General features: G+C 38.8%; 1 protein-coding gene across 8 annotated transcripts in view; it reads right to left on the reverse strand.

The window, feature by feature from the left end:
- Positions 1-22,687, reverse strand: part of BNC2 (basonuclin 2) — a 417,234-nt gene that overhangs the window by 321,682 nt on the left and 72,865 nt on the right. Inside the window, exon 2 of one of the 8 annotated variants that reach the window (XM_034663945.1) lies at positions 19,765-19,861. The exons of 6 other annotated variants lie outside the window; for them this stretch is intronic. In XM_034663945.1, coding sequence (XP_034519836.1) covers positions 19,765-19,788 — 24 coding nt within the window. In that variant the 5' untranslated portion in view covers positions 19,789-19,861. Of the gene's footprint in view, positions 1-14,142; positions 14,298-19,764; positions 19,862-22,687 lie in introns of those variants that run through there. One more of the 8 variants, XM_034663942.1, reaches the window with a different exon arrangement.

Raw genomic sequence — 22,687 nt, forward strand, 5'->3', positions numbered from 1 at the left:
GATAGACAGAGAAGTGGCCCCTACCCTCAGTGAACTTTCATTCTAGTTGGAGAAATAAGCAGATTTCCTACATAGGCAAAGTAACCGCAAAACTGGGATTAGTATTTTAAAAGAATATTTATGATTATATCAGAAATCAATGATGTACTATATGTTGGCTAATTGAATTTAAATTAATAAAATAAAAATAAAAAAATAAACATTGAACTACCCTATGGTCCAGCAAATAAATAAATATAAGAATATTTATCAAAAGAGGGGTATGACTTAAAGCCAGTGAGACTCAGCTAGGGTCTCAAGGAGGATTAAATTTAAACTGGGTTCAGAAATCAGAGAAAGGTAGAAAGCAAAACAGGCAAAGGTAAGAAACTAAGAAATAGGGGTGCAGATAGAAAGGAAGGAGAAAAGGGGAGAGAACGCTGAGGAGCAGGCAGGGGCAGAACTCTCAGGTTTCTGACTTCCGGAAACCTGAAATGGAGAACAATGTTAGAAGATTTAGGTTAAAAAGGCAATACCAAAGAAAGCAAGGGGCTTTCTTTGAGAATCATCAACAGGACCCTGGAAAAGTCTAGCACCTGTACAGACCATGGCTTAAACGTGAAGTCAGTTCATCATCTACGTATGGTTTAGACATGCAGTGCACAACCAAGAAATTTCGCAAATTTTTGTTTCAGCGTCTTGCCATGTCCACAGGTCTGCAAACTTTACAAGGGCTCGCAGGGACTATGTCCGTCCATGTCACTACTCTGCTACAAGTTCTAGCACAGTGCCTGGTGTAAAGAAGATGGCCAATAAATAACATGTACTTTCAGAGACGTTACCTCATTATCTATTTACAACACCAACTTAAATAAGAGGGATCATTCTCCCTTGTTGTACTGATAGTCCTTTCCCTACTGAGCTGCATTTTCCCTAACAGTCACCTGGCTAGTAGGAGAGTGGCCTCAAAGCACTGGGAAGAAGTCACTCCATGGGCATGAGAGCCAAGGGAAGGGGGAGCAGAGCTCAAGGAGACCACACAGCTTAGGATGTGATGTCAATAACAATAAGGGGCATGGACTTGGGAATAAGAGGAGGCTTTAATCTGAAAATCCCAGTGCTGCCTCTTACTAATGACATAGTTTCCTCACCTGTCCAAGGGAGAAAAGTCTCCATTTTAGCAGGTTAATGTGAAGACTAAACAATGATGCACGCAAAGCAACAAGCAGAATGCCTGGCACACAAAAAGCAAGATCTGCCACCTCTTACTACGTTAAAGTGGATAGGGGTTCGTTGCCACTGAAGCTTGTCTGTGATCCTTAGAAAGCCCTGGAGCTGTGAAGTGCACACTGCCCTACAGGGTGTCTCCAGGCTCTAAGAAGTGCTCTAGGATAAATACCTGTTCTGATACCCTATGGGAATGCAGAGAAATGGGACTTTGCAAAGGAGGAGGCTGGAGAGAAGGGCCACAGATTTTGCACACATGAAACCCAACGGTTTGTCCAATGAGCTACTGGCTTCAAATAAATGTGAGACCCAACAGTCATGGCTAGAAACAGAAAGCTCATTCCTTCCTGAAGCACTTCAATAGCAGGGCACCTGACACAGGATTGTGGCTCAATGCTAATTTAGAAGATGAGGTCCTGATCTCAGAATGTGAGAGACTGGTCATCCAGAGATACGGGAGAGCTGACAGGGGATGCCCACCCACTGTCACTTAAAGACTGGGGGCCAACCTTCAATACCCACAGAGATGGACTGGTTGTGCTCTTCCGTTTAAGTAAAACAGAGATGGTGGTAGTAAGACACCTCTCCCCAGAGCGCATCCACCCTTGAAAAATAGACACATTCTTCACGATCCACAGTCAGAAAGCATTTCCAAATTGTAAGTACTAAATGACATCAACATCTCTAAATTAACGGTCTATGACTTAAGAACTCAACTGACAGGCACTTGGAGGAAAGGAACCGAAATTGAAATGATCCACATGAACACTGAAACAACTGCCTCCAAATTAGGAGCTTACCCAAAAGGACTGTGATAACCAATCCCTCAAGGCCTGTTTCACTTGAAAAGCTCGGCATCCCTCACCCAACTCATACAATACTTTTTTTTTTTCTTAGCAGGATGACCTAATATGGAGTGGAATGTGCTGTATCTGTCCTGAGGCCAAGAGGTGGCAGTGAGTCTAACAGGTGTGAAAAAAGTTATCAGTCTGGTGAGATTGATAGGCTTATAACCCTCTCTACTTAAAATATGGTTTTCAACACAAGCTACTTCAGAAATAATAAATCTTTCAACAGACTGTGCAGGACAGTGTCCTCCCAGGTATCTGAGATCAAAACCAAACTCTTAATATCTGCTATTCTGGAAGTTTGTTAAATACTGTTATACGGCACCCAAGGTTTAGGTTTAAGATGTGTGTTCACTTTTGTCCAAGAGACAGCTACAAGTATCGGCAGAATATGTGTCACAGTTGGCTTGCCTAGCGTATCCTGCATGAATAGTCAGCAAAAAAGATAAGACGTTTACAGATTTTAAAGGCCCACCAACAGCAATACATGAACTATAATGACAAGACAAAGGCTTACTCCAAAGGACATTCAACTTGATAAAGGTGTCACTATTCATAGTTACACCCCTGGCGTGTATATTTTTCTCATGGAAGAATGTATTTAACACTTTCTCCAATTTTCCCTGGAAATGCATCTTTTGCTAAACGACAGATAAACTCCACCAAGAATTTTAAGACTCATTTTATTACCCTCAACACCCCAATCCTCTGTAAAGAAGCAACAGTGCCAACATGAAAATATTTTATCCAGCACAGTTTTAAGTTGAAGCAGTATCTTTGTCATTGTTTGGGGGGAGGGAGGCAGACAGGAAGGCGGGGACTAGAAACGGAAAAAGAATTTTTAAATCCCCATTGCATTATCTACCAGATGTAAGTGAATAATAACTAATATGTCTGCAGCCTCTGCCTTAATCTTAAAACAAATGATAGTATTCAAATATAATATTTCACACATGCAGACTGATAACAGGTTTTTCCTTTCTTTATTTCTTGAAGATTCTGTGAACGACACAATACAAAGTACAATGTATTTAATGAAAGGTTTCCAGGCTGATTTCCCTACAGATTATTTTCTTTCTTTTCTCTGGAACCCATACACCAGGTATACTGCAGGGACCAGGGGTGTATATAAAAATAAACTATGAGCCAGTATCAGAGCTGATACCCTTCTCCTACAGGGGCAAGTGAATTATTAGATCTGTGTCATGAGTGTTTTTTTTTAATATGCCATTGTTCCCACTTGAGCACATTAAATTTTCCATATCCACTTTTAAACCAATATAACCTTTTTTTCCATGTTCATAATGTTCATGCTGTACATTAACAGGCAGAAAATCCAATAGCTTAAGTCTTCATATAGTAGTTATATGTAAAGCTTGGTGGATGAAAACCTTTTGCATTTCTCCCCTTTTTGAACAGATACTATACTGGAGTTGGCTAAAACCCTAGGAAAAAAAAATTACACCTCATGGGAAACTGTACTAATATTTTTTTTTCTTTTATGATTGATCACAAATCCATTTTGAACATTACACATTTTTTTTTAAGTTTATTATAACTNTTACACCTCATGGGAAACTGTACTAATATTTTTTTTCTTTTATGATTGATCACAAATCCATTTTGAACATTACACATTTTTTTTTAAGTTTATTATAACTCTAGTTCAACATCTTCTAGCCCAACAAATTGAAGATGCTGGAATCTTTTGGTCTGGAAGATGTGTTTGCCAATTATTTTTGCACTAGTGCACATAAACAGGGAGGACTGGATCTTAGGTATGAGTTATACATTCCTGTACAAAATAATTGTATATTCTATGAAGACTGATTCTTTTTCTGGAGAAATATACAACAACACAAGGGAAATCTTGTACTAGCAGCATAACTGAAGTGGCAAGATACAATATTAGAAAAACAGAGCTACTTTCATTACTGTGATGCTGTGTGTCAGAATGTCTCTCCTTAATGAACCTGTTTGCAATAAGACTCCGGGTGCAAAGAGGCTATTTAGAGAGACTATTGTGTCTATAGTGAGTCCTTCAAATATCTTCCCACCATTAGACATGCCGCATTGACCAATTCTGTCCTGATTGCTGTTCTTTTTACTATCAAGGGACATTCTTGCCCAGACAGACAGATGGATCAGACACTGCAGTTCATAAAATGTTTACACTGTAAACACACACACACACACACACACACACACACACACACTACGGTACAAGCTACAGAGCTCCAGATCACACAGTGAGACGAATGTGGCAATGTCATATGAAGGCTTATGACTTTCCAATATCAATGAGCAGATTTAAGTTAAACTTTGCTCATCCTGTCTGCCTGTCACTCTCAACAAAAAGCCTTTTTTTCCCCCTCTCTTTTAGTATATGCCCATGCCCATTGCTCACATGGGAACACTTCAGGCAAATGTTTTCTGGGTCATAAGGTTTCTTACTCTGCTGAAATTTTCTCCTAATTTCTGAAAAGATAAGACTATACATGTCATGTCATCAAAAGGGGGGGAGCGGTAAGGGAGAGCACAACAGCAACAATAAAAGAATAGTCAAAAGGACTTTCTAAAAAGATTTAAAATTCCAACTCACAGTGACAGCGTAAGAGACTTGTCTCTACAGTACAGCTGAAGCATCTGGCTACGCAGTGGCCCTGTAACCAAGTCTGAACAGGGGAGGCTGAGGTGCTTTGCAGAAACTTCTTGTTCATCTTACTCTGCTGTGTTCTCATCAGCTGCCAGGCATTGCCTTAGCTCTGCTTTTCACACACCTACATGCTAAGTGATCCTCTACAAAAGCCCTTTCTTCTTGTGATTTTTCCAATAGAATGTCCTTTCCATTGAAATACAAATAATGTGCCTGCCAGCCACCTGCAAAAGGTTTTACACATCTCCCCCATGTCAGCTGTCAAGCAGAAAGAACTTCAAACCCAAAGGTCCAAATTGCCAGTACACTAATAAATGTAACAACTACTAGTTATATCTGATAAGGAATCAGAGAATTGCACACTGAACTGAACTGAACCTGGATCCAACGAATCAAATGTATCCAAAGACAGTTTCAATTCCTATTATTTTAAAATCTCTCTCACCTCCTCCTTCTTCCAGGCTCAACCTGATATTCTAGCAGACCTGATAAATGAACCATCAGTTCCCCTGTAGCTCTGATGTCCAAAGCCATATGGAGTATCTATGATTTCAAAGTATTTCCATATCCAAATTCTAAATCCGCATCCTGATAAAGCCTTAAAATAATGCCTCTATTAGAACTACTTTGAGCATTTATTGATAACACGTAAGCATTTCTTAATTGAGATATTTGATATTGTGAGCCTGTGTAAACACACTGAGGATCTGCCCATAGATTTAGGAAGTGCAGAGACAGGAGAGACCTAGTAGTCACCATTTTTTTCTCCAAGGAAATTAAAACTGTAAGAGATTTGAGAAAACCTGTCTTAGACCAAATGCAAGACCCTAAACTAGGACTCCAGACACCTTGGCTACTGGTCTGGCTCACAGTGGGCTATAGCTCTATATCTAATAACCTTTCTGTATTTTACTGATATGGATTTTGGTTTTCTTTTTAAGATTTTATTTATTTATTTGACAGAGATAGAGACAGCCAGCGAGAGAGGGAACACAAGCAGGGGGAGTGGGAGAGGAAGAAGCAGGCTCTCAGTGGAGGAGCCTGATGTGGGGGCTCGATCCCATAACGCTGGGATCACGCCCTGAGCCGAAGGCAGATGCTTAACCGCTGTGCCACCCAGGCGCCCCTGTTTGTTTTTTTTTTAAATAGCAACAGCTCGGGGTGCCTGGTCATGATCTTCATGTCCTGGGATCAAGCCCATTACCAGGCTCCCACCTCAGTGGGGAGTCTGCTACTCCCTCTCCCTCTGCCTCTACCCCCTGCTCCTGCACTCCTTGTCTCTTTCTCTCTCAAATGAGTAAGAAATCTTTAAAAATATATATAAATAAAAATAAACAGCAACAGCTTTACTAAACTATGCTCAGTTGTATCTGTCATGTACACTAGTATAAAGAGAAAAAGAATATAATTACAAAGAGTACAGACAATCCAAAAATGATTTCTATATTTCTTAAGAAAAATTATTCTCACAGTATGGCTGCAGGACCAACAGCATCAGCATCACCTGGGGACTTATTAAAAATGCAAATTCCAGGCTGCCTGGGTGGCTCAGTCCTTAAGCGTCTGCCTTTGGCTCAGGGCCTGATCCCAGGGTTCTGGGATCCAGCCCCGCATCTGACTCCCTGCTCAGTGGGGAGCCTGCTTCTCCCTCTCCCTCTGCTGCTCCCCCTCTGCTGCTCTCACATACTCTCTGTGTCAAATAAATAAAATCTTAAAAAAAAAAATAATAAAAATGCAAATTCTCAGGCCCTCTCCAAAATTGGCAGAATCAAAACATCTGTATATAGAGCATAGCAGTTTGTGACTACGACAAGGCCTCCAAGTTATTCAGATGCACGCACTCAAGTTTATTAGCCATAGCTCTAGAATATACAATATGATTTACTTAGCTTCATATTAAAATTATTTTAAATGGCTAATGCTCCTTAAGGACATAATCAACTGGCTAGGAGCCAAAACTAGACCCAGAAAGAGGAAAAGCAGTCCTGAATTAAAAACACTTTTAGGAATATTCCAATTTGGGGCAACAGACAATTAATTGTAAAGATAATATCTTTTGCCTGTACCACACAATACAAACCACTCCACTGATTCTTTTATTTGGAAGAAAACAAGCATTCTCTTTTAGAATAATTAATAAAATTAAATAATTAAAAATTAAATGATCCCAAATTTAGGATGAGGTGATGAAAAATAAAATGGAAAAAATTAATGAATTTAATCATAAGAATCAACAGTGAAAAGAAAAGACATGTTAAACAATACGAAGGTATAATTATTTGAAAATTAGAGATAAGACAGGACACCACCACGGGGCAAAGAGAAAATGAAGAGCTTTGTGAAGGTAAATGGAGGTGTGGGTATAAAGGAATTATGAAACTAGCATCAGATAAAGAGCAAAATAAGTGAAGGGAGAGAAAGTACTGTCATTTTAGTGGTAACATCACACAAGACCTGTGCAAAGTAGGAGGAGCAAGCTTGAACTGGATCTGGCATTAAATCTCAGGGAAATTACTTCAGGAGCACTGTTCACTCAGAAGGTGAAAAGCATATCAGAATCACTCATGCCTTTGGGGCGCCTGGGTGGCACAGTCGTTGAGCGTCTGCCTTCGGCTCAGGGCGTGATCCCAGTGTTCTGGGATAGAGCCACACATCAGGCTCTTCTGCTGGGAGCCTGCTTCTTCCTTTCCCACTCCCCCTGCCTGTGTTCCCTCTCTTGCTGGCTGTCTCTGTCAAATAAATAAATAAAATCTTTAAAAAAAAAAAATCACTCATGCCTTCAAAATCAAAGCCAGCAGTGTTCATAATAATGAAAAGTTAGATACGACCTAAACATCCATTCAAAGAAGACCAGTGACAGCAATCACAGTACTCCCATACACTGGAATTCCAAGAGGCTATAAAAAATTATATACCTCCATGATACTAACATTGAAAAACACTTACATGGGCAAGTGGAAAAAGATACAGTATCATCTTATTTCAAAAACATGGGCAAGTATATGTATACACGCATAGAACAGACTGGAAAATCATTAATCACAATGGACACCAGAGCAGGTGATCTGTCTGCAACTAAATTTTATCTCTATTTTCTGAATTTTCTTGTTTATAAATGAACAATAATTACTTTCATAACGTGGAAATATAAAAAATACAGACACACAAATGTTTTAGGGGAAAAGAGACAATAAATAATTGCCTTCTTAAAGGCAGGGATGCATGTAAGTACTGCTGTTAGGCAAAGATATTAGAGCAGTAATAAAATTCCAGAGACTTCACAAAAACAGAATTCTGAGACAAAGATACAAACTTTGGATGGAAAAAAAAAACCTCTAAATTATAGGCAACCATAATAATACATGCCTCTATAGTCAGCAAAAAAGGGGGGAGTATCAAAACCACTACATTCTAACAATAATCTAAATGAAAAGTAGAAAGGACATAGTTTATTAGGCACATTCTATATGCCATATACTTTCCCATAATATCTCCCTTAATCTTCCTAACAACTTGCAAAGTATTACCTCTATTTTGCAGGTAAAAGGCTTAAAGGAAACAAGTATGTTTCTGATGCTCAGTGGATCCCAGAGCTCATGAGCTCTTTCTGCTACACCAGGCTCCAAAAGGGATTCTTCACACATAGTTCTTGAAGTAGTACAAGCTGAAATTTAGGGGCTCAAACAATAACTTCAGAAAGAACTCCATTATCCCTCTTAAATACAAAATAAATATAGAATAGAAAGGGAGGAGGAGGAAAGGCAGTAAGGTCTGATTGATGTGAGGCAGGCTTGCAGGCTGTGTTAAGGATTTCTGACTCCTGAGAGAAAATGACTTTAGAAATGCTCCTTTAGCCTGCTGTAGGGCAGGACAGTGGTAATGCAATGACCAAACAGAAGCTGTAGCTGAAATAAATTACCAGAGGTAAGGAGAAGAGAGCAAATTTAAGAAGTAGTCAAGAGACAGAACTGACAAGATGTCCTGATTGATGTGATGATATTCTTCCTTTTGACCCAACGACCATACAAACTTAATTCTAAACTTATATATAACTTCACCACTAACAATCTTTGAAGGCATCTCCAATTTGGAATCTTACAACTTCACTTCTTCCTTACTTTTTGCCTTTGTAATACAAACCTACCCACATGCATTTAAATATTAAAAAGTGTCTCTTCCATCAACTGGAAGATGGATAAACAAAAATGTGATTTATACACACAACAGAGTATTATTTGGCAAAAAAAAAAAGATGAAATACTGATACATAGTAAAACATGGGTAAATCTTGAAAATACTATACAAGCGAGTCTAGAATGCCACATACAGTATGATTCCATTTGTATGAAATATCCAGAATAGGCAAATCCAGAGACATAAAATAGATCAGTGGTTGCCTACAGCTGCAGGGGGATGGCAGTATTGGGGATGATAGCTGAAGGGTATACATGTCTTTCTGAGGTGACAAAAATGTTCTAAAATTGTAATGGTTACACAATTCTGAATACACTAAAAACCACTGAAACCAATAAACACTCCATAAATAGGTAAATTGATAGTAGGTGACTCGTAGCTAAATACAGCTGTTATTTTTTAAGTGTTTTTTGGGCAATATTTATTGAGTATGATGTGCTCGGCACTAAGGTGGACACGGGATTTCAGCCCTGAAACAGCACAAAATCTACAAAAAATAAAACCCCTCTAAGCCAGCGGTTCTTAATGTTAGGATCTTCCATATGGTTCTATGCAAAACAATCCTTTCAACATCTATAAGAAAAAATGCTTACCCAAGAAACACGTTCATTTTTCTTTTGATTTTTAACTCCACAGAGGTATTTATACACTAAGATAATATTCCAAGTCACTGACAGAAAGGTTATTTAATCATACAATTACAGAACATTCCCTATAAAAGATTTAATTCCGCTATTAAAAAAAAATTCCCCAGATAAATCATTTCTAGAGACATGTGGGTACTCTTAAAAAAACTGGGTGTAACAACACTAGCCTTACATTTCATGCCCAACAATATAACATCGAGTTCAACTTATGCTTTTATTTATATAAATGTAATGGGATTCATTTCCAAATTTGTTCTTCAAGCAGATATCTGGGAAACTACTGGTCTAAAGGCCAAAGATCTGAAGATCTAGATTCAAGACTTCATGTCATCAGGGCTGGACTGATTTTCAGAGGTGGTAACAGTAAACAAGCAGTTTATATATACAAAAAAAAAAAAAAAAAGCAGGGGCACAGTAGAAAGGACATACCTTTTTATTACCCTAGGGAAATATAGAAGGGTTTAAAATTTTAAATACAAATACATTAATTGCAGCAATATTTAAACAGCAAAAAGTTGGAAACAACCTTGGGGGTTCTATAAATAAATAGTGGCTCATGACAGAATACTATATGGCCATTACTATTCATATTTAACAAGGACCCCCCCCCAAGGTTATGAAAACAATTGTAACTTTTATATTAAGTTCAAAATGTCAGTTACAAAATAGTATTTTCAGTATCATCTCAATTTTATAAAATTAAAGATGCACTGGAAAAAATCAGTAAGGTTAGTTACAAAATCACAAGTAAGGTTATCCCTAGGTGTTAAAATTATGAGTGATTTTAAATATTTGTTAATTACAGACAATTCAAATTTTCTAAAATAAATTGAGTATTTCTCTTATGAGGGGGCAGGAATCAAACAACAAATTTGTAGTTACTTCTCATCTTCTCATCAAAGTAAACTGAGGAAGAAAAATATTCTGATCCAAAATGAGAGCTCTGATTATGAGTTTTACTTGCCTACAGTTTTAATATACTAGTCTTTCAACATGTCGAGTTTTCTCTTTACTCTGGGCTTTTACCAGTGTTGTTCCTGGTGCCAGGAACATTTTTAGCCACACTTCCTAGAACCCATCACTTCACCGGAATAACTCTGAAGAATGAAGAGGCAGAGGTGTCACTTACTCTAGAAGTCTCTGGCACTGCATGTGCTGATGGAACCTTGGGCTTAGCATTCCACAGCATTTATCCCAAGATACTATGGTTGCCTGGTTTCATATTTTTCTCCCCTACCAGACTCTAAGATGCTATGAGGGCAAGAAAGAAATGTTTCTGTTTTGTTTACCACTACATCAACTATACTTTGTAGCATATTGTATGAGCTTGATAAATAATTTTGAAAAAAAAACTTATGTATTAATGGATGAATTAAGAAGTAAACATTCTGTTACAGAAGCTAAGTATACCTAATTGTTACAAGTATTTACTCTAAGTAAACTAGGGGTGTGTGTTTCATGTCATGAAAGCATCAGAGTGTAAATTGTTCAGTAATATAAACAGAAGACAGGTCTTATGTGCTCCTGTTTACAGAGTCTGAAAATGTGAAAGCATGAGTCTAGTAGAAAGTTAAATATATCCAATCACAGGGTATTAAATATGTTAATGTACTGAATACACCATTTGCAAATAAACAGAAATAAGGTGCAATTAAGGGAAACAATTAAAATAGAATTATACCGTATTTCCTAAACTTGCTTCCCAAAGATCAGATTCAGATGTTGTTTTTCTATTCATAAGCTTTGAAAAAGTAAATAAAACATTTTGTACACTGTTCACCATAAATCTTAACTTACCATTCAAATTAAATCTAACAAACATGACCCTAAAACCTCCTCCAGTCTTACAAATATTCAATCAAAATCCGATTTCTAGGACAGCAATTTTACCATATGAGTACAATATTTATGTTGAAGAGATAAATTATGTAAATCATAATGACTTACGCTTATGTTATATTTAAGCTTACTCTTCTGCATATTACAGGGTTCAAGAAAAAAATTTACCCAAAATTCAGGTTGCCTATGAAATAATTATACCATTTAGGATACTTTTCTTTTTTAAAGTAAGCTGTATGCCCAAGATGGGGCTTGAACTCAACCTTGAGATAAAGAGTAGCGTGCTCTACTGAGCCAGCCAGGCACCACTAAGACACGTTTAATACCGATTTAGGTTTAAGATCTATTTGGGAAGAGCTGATAAAAGCTTCGAACAATATGCACTACTCCGTATTATTTACTTGGCACTTGATCATAATAGCTATACAACAAACTTGAATTAAGAATTCACAAATTAAACCTCTACTTTATTTACAATACTGCTATATTCAATCTTCCTTCAGGGAGGTCTAGAAATGTTAAAGAAAGTAGTTCAAATAAAAAAATCAAGGCCATGTTAAAACTGGATCATCACTAACCTTGGTTATGCAACCACCCAATTAGCTAAAGGTACACTGGTAATTTTCCAATACAAATTTTAATATTCATTTAAATTTTTAAGTTTTTTTGATGCATAAAAACATTGGAAGATTTTTTTTTAATTTAAAATTTCAAACACAACGTGATTAGTGACACCTCAACTAGTAGTAAAATAGCAGTCAATTTTCTTTTTCCAGTAAGTCTGACACAAATTCAAAATTCTTGGTTAAAACAAGAAAAAAAATCCTATTTAAAGAATGGAGGAAAGCATCACAGGAAGAAGAAACAAATGTGAATATCTTTTTAGTCCTAGAGACCTTGCTGCTGCACTGTTCCAACACTGGAGATTCGAAGAGCATAGCCCCCGTTCTAGAGTCGCTCACAGTGTGGTGGGGAACACAGATTATGAGGGTTCACTGTGCTGACTGGGTTGTTCCCAAAGGTATTTGTAATAATCTGATGCTACTTTTTCACTCAGTACTTGGGACACCTACCACCACTGAAAATAAATAAGACAAAGCACTTTCAAGAATTTTTTAAAAAATCTAGTCTGGAGCATTACACAAACAGACAAGTAATTGTCCCACAAGGTACAAAGCAGGTAGTAGGTGCCTTAAGGAAAAGACTGCAAAATAGGAGGCATACCTGGGACACAATACAAAAAAGACTGTCAGGAAGAGATGGAGATGAAAAAATAAGCTCACCTATTCTTACAGAGAACACTGAACACAGAAGGAAGGGCTTATTCTGGCCAGAGAGGGTCCGCAATGAAGTTTGAGAGCTGAGCAGTGAGAAAGTCTAGTACTTTTAAAAGCCTCCAGTGCCAATGAGTCAGTGCCTGGAAGGAGTCTGAGGGTAATTGGCCAAATTACCGTAGCCAGCTTGTAGTAGGTAGTAAGATTGAAAAGGAGTAAAGGAGGGGCTCCTGGGTGGCTCAGTCGGTTGGGCATCTGCCTTGGGCTCAGGTCATGATCTCGGGGTCCTAGCATCAGGACCCACATCAGGCTTCCTACTCAGTGGGGGAGCCTGCTTCTCCCTCTGCCTGTTGCTCATCCTGCTTGTGAGCTCTCTGTCAAATAAATAAATAAAATCTTTAAAAAAAAAAAAAAGAGTAAAGGAGTGATATGAATTCACTTTATAAACCACCACCCCCATTTGACTCCCCAGTAATCGTAAGACTTTTTTTTTTTTTTTTTTTTTTAAAGAAAGGACACTTCTAAGAGACGATGCAAACTAAAACAAATGCCTTCAGGATTTGTCAGCAAATGCAGAGGGAGAAGAACTAGGAAGAAAATGGTCACTCAGGTATCTGAGCCTGTGTGACCCAAAGAACAATGGGCACTTCTAGAGCTTGGTTAAGGTTCCTGTGTACAAACTGACATTACAGTGCATTCACAGAGACAGCTTCCAGTGTATTTTCCTGAAAAGGACATGTGCTTGTATATTAGAGAAAGAACTAGAACCTTAAACTCACGTTTTCCCAACACAACTCTCCCCTAAGCAAATCTGTGTCCATTACAATGTAAAACTCAACTGTCTAAGCCTTAAAGTATCTCACTGGCAAAGTTTTTGTTGGGGCTTTTACCTCCTGATGGACACTGTGGATGAACAGCTGTTCCCCATTTTCAGAGACCAGAATTAGAAGAATTAAAAGAACTGGAAGGCCACAGAGAAGGTAACCTGATCAGGTGACTAATTAAAGTAATAGAGCTCTTGCTCCGTATTTCTTGAAGGGAACTACTCAAGAACAGATTCAGGTTAAGTAAGACCTAAAGCTTACATGCTTTCAAAGACCCTCTTGAAGAGAAAGAACACAAAAATATATGTAAACTTCACAAAAAGAAATGACCATGTGAACACATTTGCTGGGGCCCTTCCCAGGGCCTTGAAGGGAAACTCGCCTCTAAGCAGAAGAACAGCCCTAGGACTCAATGGCCATCTGAGGAAACTGAATGGAAGGCGGCAATCTCAGGAAATCTGGCACTTCTGTGTAATCGGAAGAGGCAAACTTTCCTGCACAGCACCAAAATAGTTAAGGTTGCCCAAGAAAATGCAGGCAAAAAGAGATGAGTGGCTTAAACTGGCTGATTACTCTTATAAGGATCTCATTGGACAGGGGTAAAATACAAAGGAAGTGTGTGCCAGTTTTTACAGAAAACGTATGGGAACTTACCTGGGGAAATTTGCTTTCTCTTAAGTAAACATGGAGTCTTTTCAGGTATTTTGAGTTGAAATTGAGAAGGACATTTTTAATTATAGAGATTGTGGAGAAAGAGTAAGTCACTGGAGAATGGTGACCATAATGCATTAATATTCGACTTCATTCTGGGTGGAAGAGATGAGATTGGGAGTTAAATTTTTACATACAAAGACCTACTATACAAGGGAGGAAGGAAGGAAGGGAGGGAAAAAGGAGGAAACAGAAGAAAAACATCAGTCTCTATTTGAATAAGCTTACACGAGGGACTTTTTGTAAAAGAAAGATTAACAAGTGTTAAAGAAAATTAATTTGTTCCCCCAAACGTGGCTCCTCAAAATAAAATTAAAACAAATATGAAATGTAAGCTGTTAAGGCAATGGCTCCCTTTTCTATCCTAGATGCCCTGTTCCACGTGAATAAGTGCTTGGGGCAAGCAAATTCATTGGCACTGTCTTTCTAGCTCTGAATTCCAACTGCGGAGGGGGAGATGCCCTGCCCCAAATGTGGAGGGGCAAACTCTGGTAGGTATGGGTGAAGCAGGAAGAGCAAAATCACAAAGGGCAGCACCCTTAAGGGAAGGTCTTTGATCTTCAGTGTAATAATCTCAATCCTGTAAGAGTCCCCTCCCCCTCTCCCATCCCCACACTCAACTCTCACCCAGCTAGTTGGACAGCTTCTCCCCTCCCCAACTGCTACTGCAATGAGACTGGAAAGAGCAAAGATCGGACAATGATCAAACAGGACAGGCTCGAAAACAGTAATGGTGATTCCAGGCTCCCTTGGGAATAATAAAGTAACAAAGGGGATGGGAAGAGAGCCAATTAGTACATTCCCAGGCAAGGGAGAGCGGAGGCCAAGGAAAAGGATGGAATTAAACACCAACTGCGCCAGTCTGCCTACTTCAGTGTTATTCTTCATGGATTCAAAACTGACAAGCAACCAAGACAAAGGTATAAAATTTGCAAGAGTGGGGAGAGCCCGTAACCAGCTCTGCCTCCGCCATCTCTCTGTGATCCTGAGTGAGTTATCAGAGCCTCTCTAGACTTCATTGCTCTTAACTATAAAATGAAGAGTGAGGGGAAAAAAAAAAATTCCTGTGAGTCCTTCCCATGGTAGCATTCTAGAACTCTAAGGACAGCATGGTGTACATAGAAGAGTATGGACTCTGGAGCCACATAGCTTGGGTTTGCATTCCAGCTCTACCAGAACTAGCTGTCTGACTCTGGGAAAGTTAGTTGACCTCTCTGTACTTCGGTTTCCCCACATGTAAGAGATGGAAAAAAAAAAAATATCATCTACCTTATGGAGCTGTCCTGACTACACAATGTTGTGTTAGTTGCAATTACGGCCATGAGCCAATTTTGTACGCAATACTTTTCGGGTACAGGCCTCTGTGTGGTAAATCACCTTTCTGAAAAGTTCTTCATCAGTGGGGCAAATAACTGCCCACCACTTTCCAGGGCTCTCCCCTTCCCAGGCCAGATGAAGACAGTAATGAAACACAGAATTCTCCCATTAGCCTGGATCCAGCCTGAGGATCATCACTGAAACAGAGCTTGCACAGAAGATGAGTCGGTCAGCCGCACCTTAAATATAGATAACACTGTGTTCCTTCATCACTACTTCCAGCCCATAAGGTTCAAATGTAGTACCCTACAAAAACATGGTTCAAGAGAACATCTTTTGGTGGAAAAGAGAACAAAAGAGAATCCCTGACCTGTGGCTGGTTCATGATACTGAACTCTGATATCCAGTTCCAAGGACCACAGTTTCTCCAGAAACATTAATATTTATACTGTCATCTACGGAAAACAAGGGGTAAATGCAGATAAACAGAGTTATTTGATACTATTTGGTGAAGACATTCTTCTAAAAAATGACAAGATTATTCAACAACAGTGCAATAGGCCAAAGGAAGGCCTGGGAGCAAATTTATCCTGATGATGTGGTAGGATGAACAAAAAAGGGAACCCTTTCATCGAGCAAGGTCAATGTTTAAGCAACCTGGATTCTGGCAAAGACCCGAGAATAATAGAGGAAGGAAATCAATTTCCTCACATGCCCACCTCCTTCTGGGTTTCACCTCAAGGTAATCCCACACTCACACCCTCAACATACACACTCAACACATCCAACATACAGGGTCTCCTCTTCCCCATCTGTTGTCACTCCTGTGTTCCCAACCTCAGCTGAGACCAGCTCCACCTCCCACGCACTTCTCAAACCGAGCCTCACCTTTGCAACTCTCCTCCATTAGCACCTCACTAACTTGGAGTAACTGCCTCTATTCTTGGTCCTCTCAAATCCATCCCCCAATCAAATCTCAGAAAAATTTCCTGCTTATAACCCAAAGACTTTTTACATGCAATAACATGGATGAATCTCAACAGTATTATACTAAGAGAAAGAAATCAGATTTAAAAGTTTACATACTATATAATCACATTGATATGACATTCTGGAAAAGGCATAACTGCATAGGGGCAGAAAACAAATCAGTGGTTACCAGGGCTGGGGGTGGGAGGAGTGGTTAGTCACTCAGGAGCACTTAAGGGGTGATATAAATGTTCTGCTGGTGGTTATGGGCCTTATAACAAACACATCAAACTATACACTAAAATGGGTCCATTTGACTCTATATAAATTCTACCTTAATATAAAAAAAATTGGGGAAAACATCAAGGACTCCTCCATTGCCTACAGGTTCCATGGCACTGTTGATCTGTCCCATCTTGTCCTCCACATTCCAGCAGAAATCAACTTTTTCAAATGTCCTGCACTCTCCATGCACAAGCTTCTCACCACTGGCTCACTCTTTAACACAGCTTTTCTCTATTAACTCCTAAGTCCTCCAGGCTGTCTCCCTGTCTCTCCCACCCCTCAAATTCCCAAGCTAATAAGCTAGATGCCCTTCCTCTAGGCTTTCATAATGCCTGAAATTTCCCTGTGACTGCATTCAAAGAAATGTGTATGTATTATAGGCATACATTGTGACAAAATAATCTGGTCTTTCATCAGTCAACTGAAATGTGAATTCTTTGGGAAAAATGACTACTTTTTATTCACATGTGTGTATGCAGCCTGGCACATGGCAGACACCAAAAGCTGTATTGGAATAAACATTTCATAAGGCATCCTTGTATCCCCACCACTTTTAAGAGTGCCCTCTTGGCTCAAAAAATATAGGCAGCCCTTGCTGCACAGCCACAGACTGAAACCATGCAAAGCAATCTTAATAATCAATAGGAAAATTATGATCTTTCTACAACCTCTAACCTTTTTTGTCAAAACATTAAAAAGTATCAGTTATATATGGATAGGAAAATGGAAAAAGCATTTATTTAGATATTGTAATTTTAAATATTCAAAATTTTGACATATGTGTTTTCTTCTTTTATTAAAAAAATCAAGATTCATTCATAATGCCGTCTTCTCACTGTATAATCTAAAATACCAAATGAGCATCTTTTGATACCTTGGTGAACTGGTATACTCCTCAGTTCAGACTAGCCTCCAACATTTTATCCCCTGTGTTTTACTGTCTTTCAGTATCCCTCTGAGGAGTTCCTTTAACGTGAAGTTTTTTGCCAGTATCCTTTCCTCTGCTGGACCTTCATCCTTTTAGTCACAACCACCTTCCTACTTTGTGATAAATTACCTTTGCTCAGTCCTCTGGCTGCCATGTACAGAATGTCTACAACAGTGACAGTGTTGACATTCCCGTGGTCAGCTATTTTTTCCAGAATTCTCTTTACAAGTGGTTTAAATTTCATTTCCAGCATTATCACTTTTCTTTGCTGCAACTTTGATCTTCTTCAGCCAATTCCCTTTGCATTAACCATTTTTATGAAATGTTATAATGAGACAAGAAGCAACATGGCTATATGTTTTGCTGTCTGTTCAGGACCAAATAACAGGGTGTGCTAGTTGGACTTTATAAAATTACTCACAGTTAACATATAAATGAAATTTAAACTGTGTCTTTGGGAAACTGATGTTACTTAATTAACTATAATAACTGAAAATTGTGCATATGGGAACCATGCAAACAAAGAATTATTTATATTTAATAAATAAATAATTTTAGAATTAATGAAAGGGCTCACCCCTGGGCCAGATTTAAGGAATAGGAATTTATGCCCTTCCCAACTACACCTTCTAGCTTATAGCATCACAAAATCAAGGCAACTTCCTAACAACTCAATTCAAAGGCAAGTACAACAAATTAGAGGAAAGAAATTATAATGCAAACTCTGTTACCAGTAACAAAGTTATATACTGACACTGTGTCTCTATGACTTCCCCTAAGTTTAATAACAGTTCCTTCTTCACACGGCATTGTGAAGACTCTAAAGAAGAAACAGACTTGAAGGTGCACTTTGAAAACTTCAACCAGATACCATCACATCAAGGGTACACTTAGTATGCACCAAGCACTATTATAAGAGTTTTCATTTAATTTTCTCATACAAGTCTCGTAACAACCTACAAGGTAAGTAGCATTATAGGCTCCATTTTACAGAAGAATACTAAAGCACTCACTGAGAAGTCAGATAACTTGTCCAAAGGCATGCAAATAGTAAGCAGTGGAGCCTGTATTTGAACTCAAAAAGTGTAACTCTATAGTTCAAGTTCTTCAGAACTTCTTCCCTAACTTGTCTGCTTTCTAGACCACAGAAGGACACAGTCATTGAAAAGGGTAAAACACTGACTCCTAGAAATTGGACAAACCTAATTCACTATGACTCAATACAGGAACCAGTTCTATTGGGACATTTTCGGGTTACTGGCAAAAGAACAAAGATGCACAATGTCCAGAGATCTAAGGAGCTAAGCAGAATTATAAAAGGAGCCAAAAAGTAGGCAGGGGAGTTCAAGTATCTTCAATTATTTTATGCTAGTGAGTAGAAGCCTTAAATACCAAGAAAGAACTAAGAAACAAAATTCATTTTGCAAGAATAATGAAGGAATTATATTTATCATGAGTGTATAAAAAAGCGAGAGTGCCATAAAAACAAGATATGTAGAACCAACAAATTTCATTGACATTTTCAGTAACGCTGACCCTGAAAGTTAATAACACTGTTTGCTAAGGTCTGGTTTCACAAGGAATTCCATATGGAAAAGAAACATGAGAGCCTAATAAGGATGTATGATACGAAAGCAAAGGGATTAGTTAACTAAAATAAGTAGATTCCTCTCAAAATATAATCCATTCAGAAGGACACATTTAGAACATTTGTATCTCATTAGGGGTATTAAGTGAGAAAGAGTCTCAGTACCAAGCAGTCCTAATTATAATTCATCTTAGGAAATAAAGTGAGTTCTCTTTACTGAATGGTAAAATATACAGCAAGAGGGGGCTTAAGTATAACAACAGGACTGTCGACAAAGACAGACATCAAATAAACCTTATAGCCCAAAGGAATATAAAAACTGAATAACTACTCTAACAATACAATGTATTTTTAGACAATACCCAACACCTCTTTTTTCTCTTACTATCAATCCTAACAACCCACAGCAGAAAAAAGTCGCTAAGCAAAAAGAATACCCAATTTACAAAGAACAGAAACAAAATAAATTAATACAAACCAAACGCAAACATGTTTGTCCCATCACACCTTCACCAAGGTTCCGTCACTGGTGAAACGAGATGGTCAACAAGAAGACGTCACTGGCAGAGGTGGACCTGCTTTGGGAAGGGGCAGTTTAGTTTCCAATCCCACCAAAAAAGAGTATTTGTCTTTTATGTCCTGAAACAGAAAACACTTTAAATGCTATATAGTGGGTTGTGTGACTTACAGATTTTAAGAACTACTTCACAAATCTGAAAGAAAAATAATAAAAGGAGCATGATTAAAGCAAACAAGCATTTTATTAGACAGAAATTAGGTTGGCCCCAGGTAACAGAAAATCCAGTTGCTAGGACCTTAAGTAACTAGTTCTCTCACAGAACAAGTACATAGTGAGCATGTCAACGACACCAGCTCTGCCTTCCCTATCTTAGTGTCCATCCTCATGTTTGTCCACTGCCCCGGGAAGCATCACAGCCAAATTCCAAGCCATCATTTGTCTTTCATTCCAAATGGGAGACTTTCACTACCCTCTCCCAGCAGACTTCCTCTTACAAAGTACTGGACAGAACTTAGTCACATGCCCAATCTTAGACCAATCACTGCCAAGGTAAATAAAAACATCATGACTTGACTTTTCTTATATTAATCATGAGCTACCTCCTATTACTGCTAAGATCAATGGCTTTCCTCTTCCCACTCCCCACCCCCAGACACTTGCAAAGAGAGAGGTGGGATGGTTCTTAGCATAGACATCAGTGTTGACCTCAATCGTTCTTAAAGATTCATATGACATCTGTAAAAGGGCAGTTTTATTTATTTATTTTTTTATTTATTTATTCAACAGAGACAGAGACAGCCAGCAAGAGAGGGAACACAAGCAGGGGGAGTGGGAGAGGAAGAAGCAGGCTCACAGCGAAGGAGCCTGATGTGGGGCTCGATCCCACAACGCCGGGATCACGCCCTGAGCCGAAGGCAGACGCTTAACCGCTGTGCCACCCAGGCGCCCCAAAAGGGCAGTTTTATGTCAAGAAGTCAACACTTAACATCACTATCTAGATCTGATTCTCTGTGAGTTTACAGAACACTCCAACATTAGACAACACGGGCACCAGAATGCAATGAACTATTTTCCTAGTTAGATGAGTAAGAGCCAGCAAAGCAAAGTGGCTTTTAAAAAGCACAATTTCTCAGCCAACATGAATCAGAAGAAACTGTGTCAGTTCTTTCCAAATTTACATTTCCCAATACGATCCAGTTGAGCAATCCTATCCAACCTCACCTTTCTACTCAGTCTCTGCTTAGGGAATGAGGGGGTGGGAAAACATATGGGGCTAGATGTGTCAATCGTTCCATTTTTTTTTTAATTAGCTGTCTTTTCCTTTAGACAATTTTTGCCTTCCTAGGAAAGTAGTGAAGGTCAAATTATAAGAGATTATCTGATAAAAAATATCCCCATGCAAGATATTCCTGTATTTGGATTTTCAGTTATAGACTTAGGTTGAAGGAAAATTCCAATTACCTTGAAAAACTCAGAATCCAACAGTCTTTTGAGGGCACAGGCTATTCCTTCTCTATCTTTACAGACAGCATTCATCCTAAAATTGGAATCATTAGGCTGACCCTTACTCAAAGTATGAATAAAAATTTATGAAACTTTTCTCATATTTTTTAAAGATTTTATTTTTTAAGTAAACTACACCGAACGTGGGGCTTATTACAACCTCAAGATCAAGAGTTGCATGCTCCACCCACCTACTGAGCCAGCCAGGCACCCCCACTTTTTCTTAAAGTAGGCTCTATACCCAATAGGGAGCTTGAACTCACGACACTGAGATAGACAGTCACATGCCCTACTGAGCCAGCCAGGTGCCCCGAAACTTTTCTCATTTTTAAACTAAACAGCATCACATACTCCTCCTTGAACACATCTCGTCTTTTCCTCTGGGCTTTTGGGTTGTTCTTTCCACCTTAATACTTGTCTTGCCAACTAATGTAATTTCTGTCATTCAAATTTATCAGATGAAATTCAGGGTCTGTCTCACATGCCCCCTTCTCTTCCATGCCCAGGCAGGGTCCAAGACTTTGAATCATTCCTCACAGGGTTCACCCACTAACCAACTCTCAACCTCCCTGAGGCCTTTAGTAGACCCAAAAAAGATGCAAGCTCTATAAAAGTCCCCAAAAGTAATGAGACCAAAAGGTCAGCTGACTATAGTTGAAAGTAGGACTACTGCCTGCATCTTCCCTCACTTTTTTTTTCCCCCTTTAAAGCAGTGCAGGTGGAAAAGAATCAACAAAGAAACTGGTAAGGCTCAAGAGAAGATGATCTGACTGGTTTCTTTGTATTCCTGAATGCATGATCTGCATGCATCTATATACCACAGAACAGACACAAACTAATTCTGGCTTTTAAAAAAAAAGAAGGAAAGAAAAGAAAAGAAAGAAAAAAGAAAACACACACACACACACACACACACACACACACACACACACTCCAAAAGTCATTGCAATAGCAGAAACATTTGGGAGACTGAGCCATATGATGACAATTACAGAAATCCTGGAAGGGAAAAGAATGCTCAGAGAAGGCCAGACGGCCCTGCAATTATAAACCCTACCTCAGCCCCAGAGTCCTCCCCACACCCTCCACATCACTGCCAGGGAGAAGTGGATGGTGATGCTGTTACTCAACATTCCCAGGACGATTCTAGAGCAGAAGCAAGCTCACACACTGCTCCAGAGGGCACATCATGATTTTGGTTTGCTCAGTTTTCTTATCCTTTGAAGTAAGACACTTCCTGATTGTCATGAGTTTGGTTCCCAAGGATGTGAGACTTACAGTAAAAAGATGATTGAAAAGGCAAACCACTAAAAATATTAGTATGACACTAAAAATTTTTTCCAAGCTCCTTTATTCCCTGAATTGGATCCTTGTGGAA

The sequence above is a fragment of the Ailuropoda melanoleuca genome, chromosome 7 (genome assembly GCF_002007445.2).
Source record: "Ailuropoda melanoleuca isolate Jingjing chromosome 7, ASM200744v2, whole genome shotgun sequence".
NCBI lineage: Eukaryota > Metazoa > Chordata > Mammalia > Carnivora > Ursidae > Ailuropoda > Ailuropoda melanoleuca.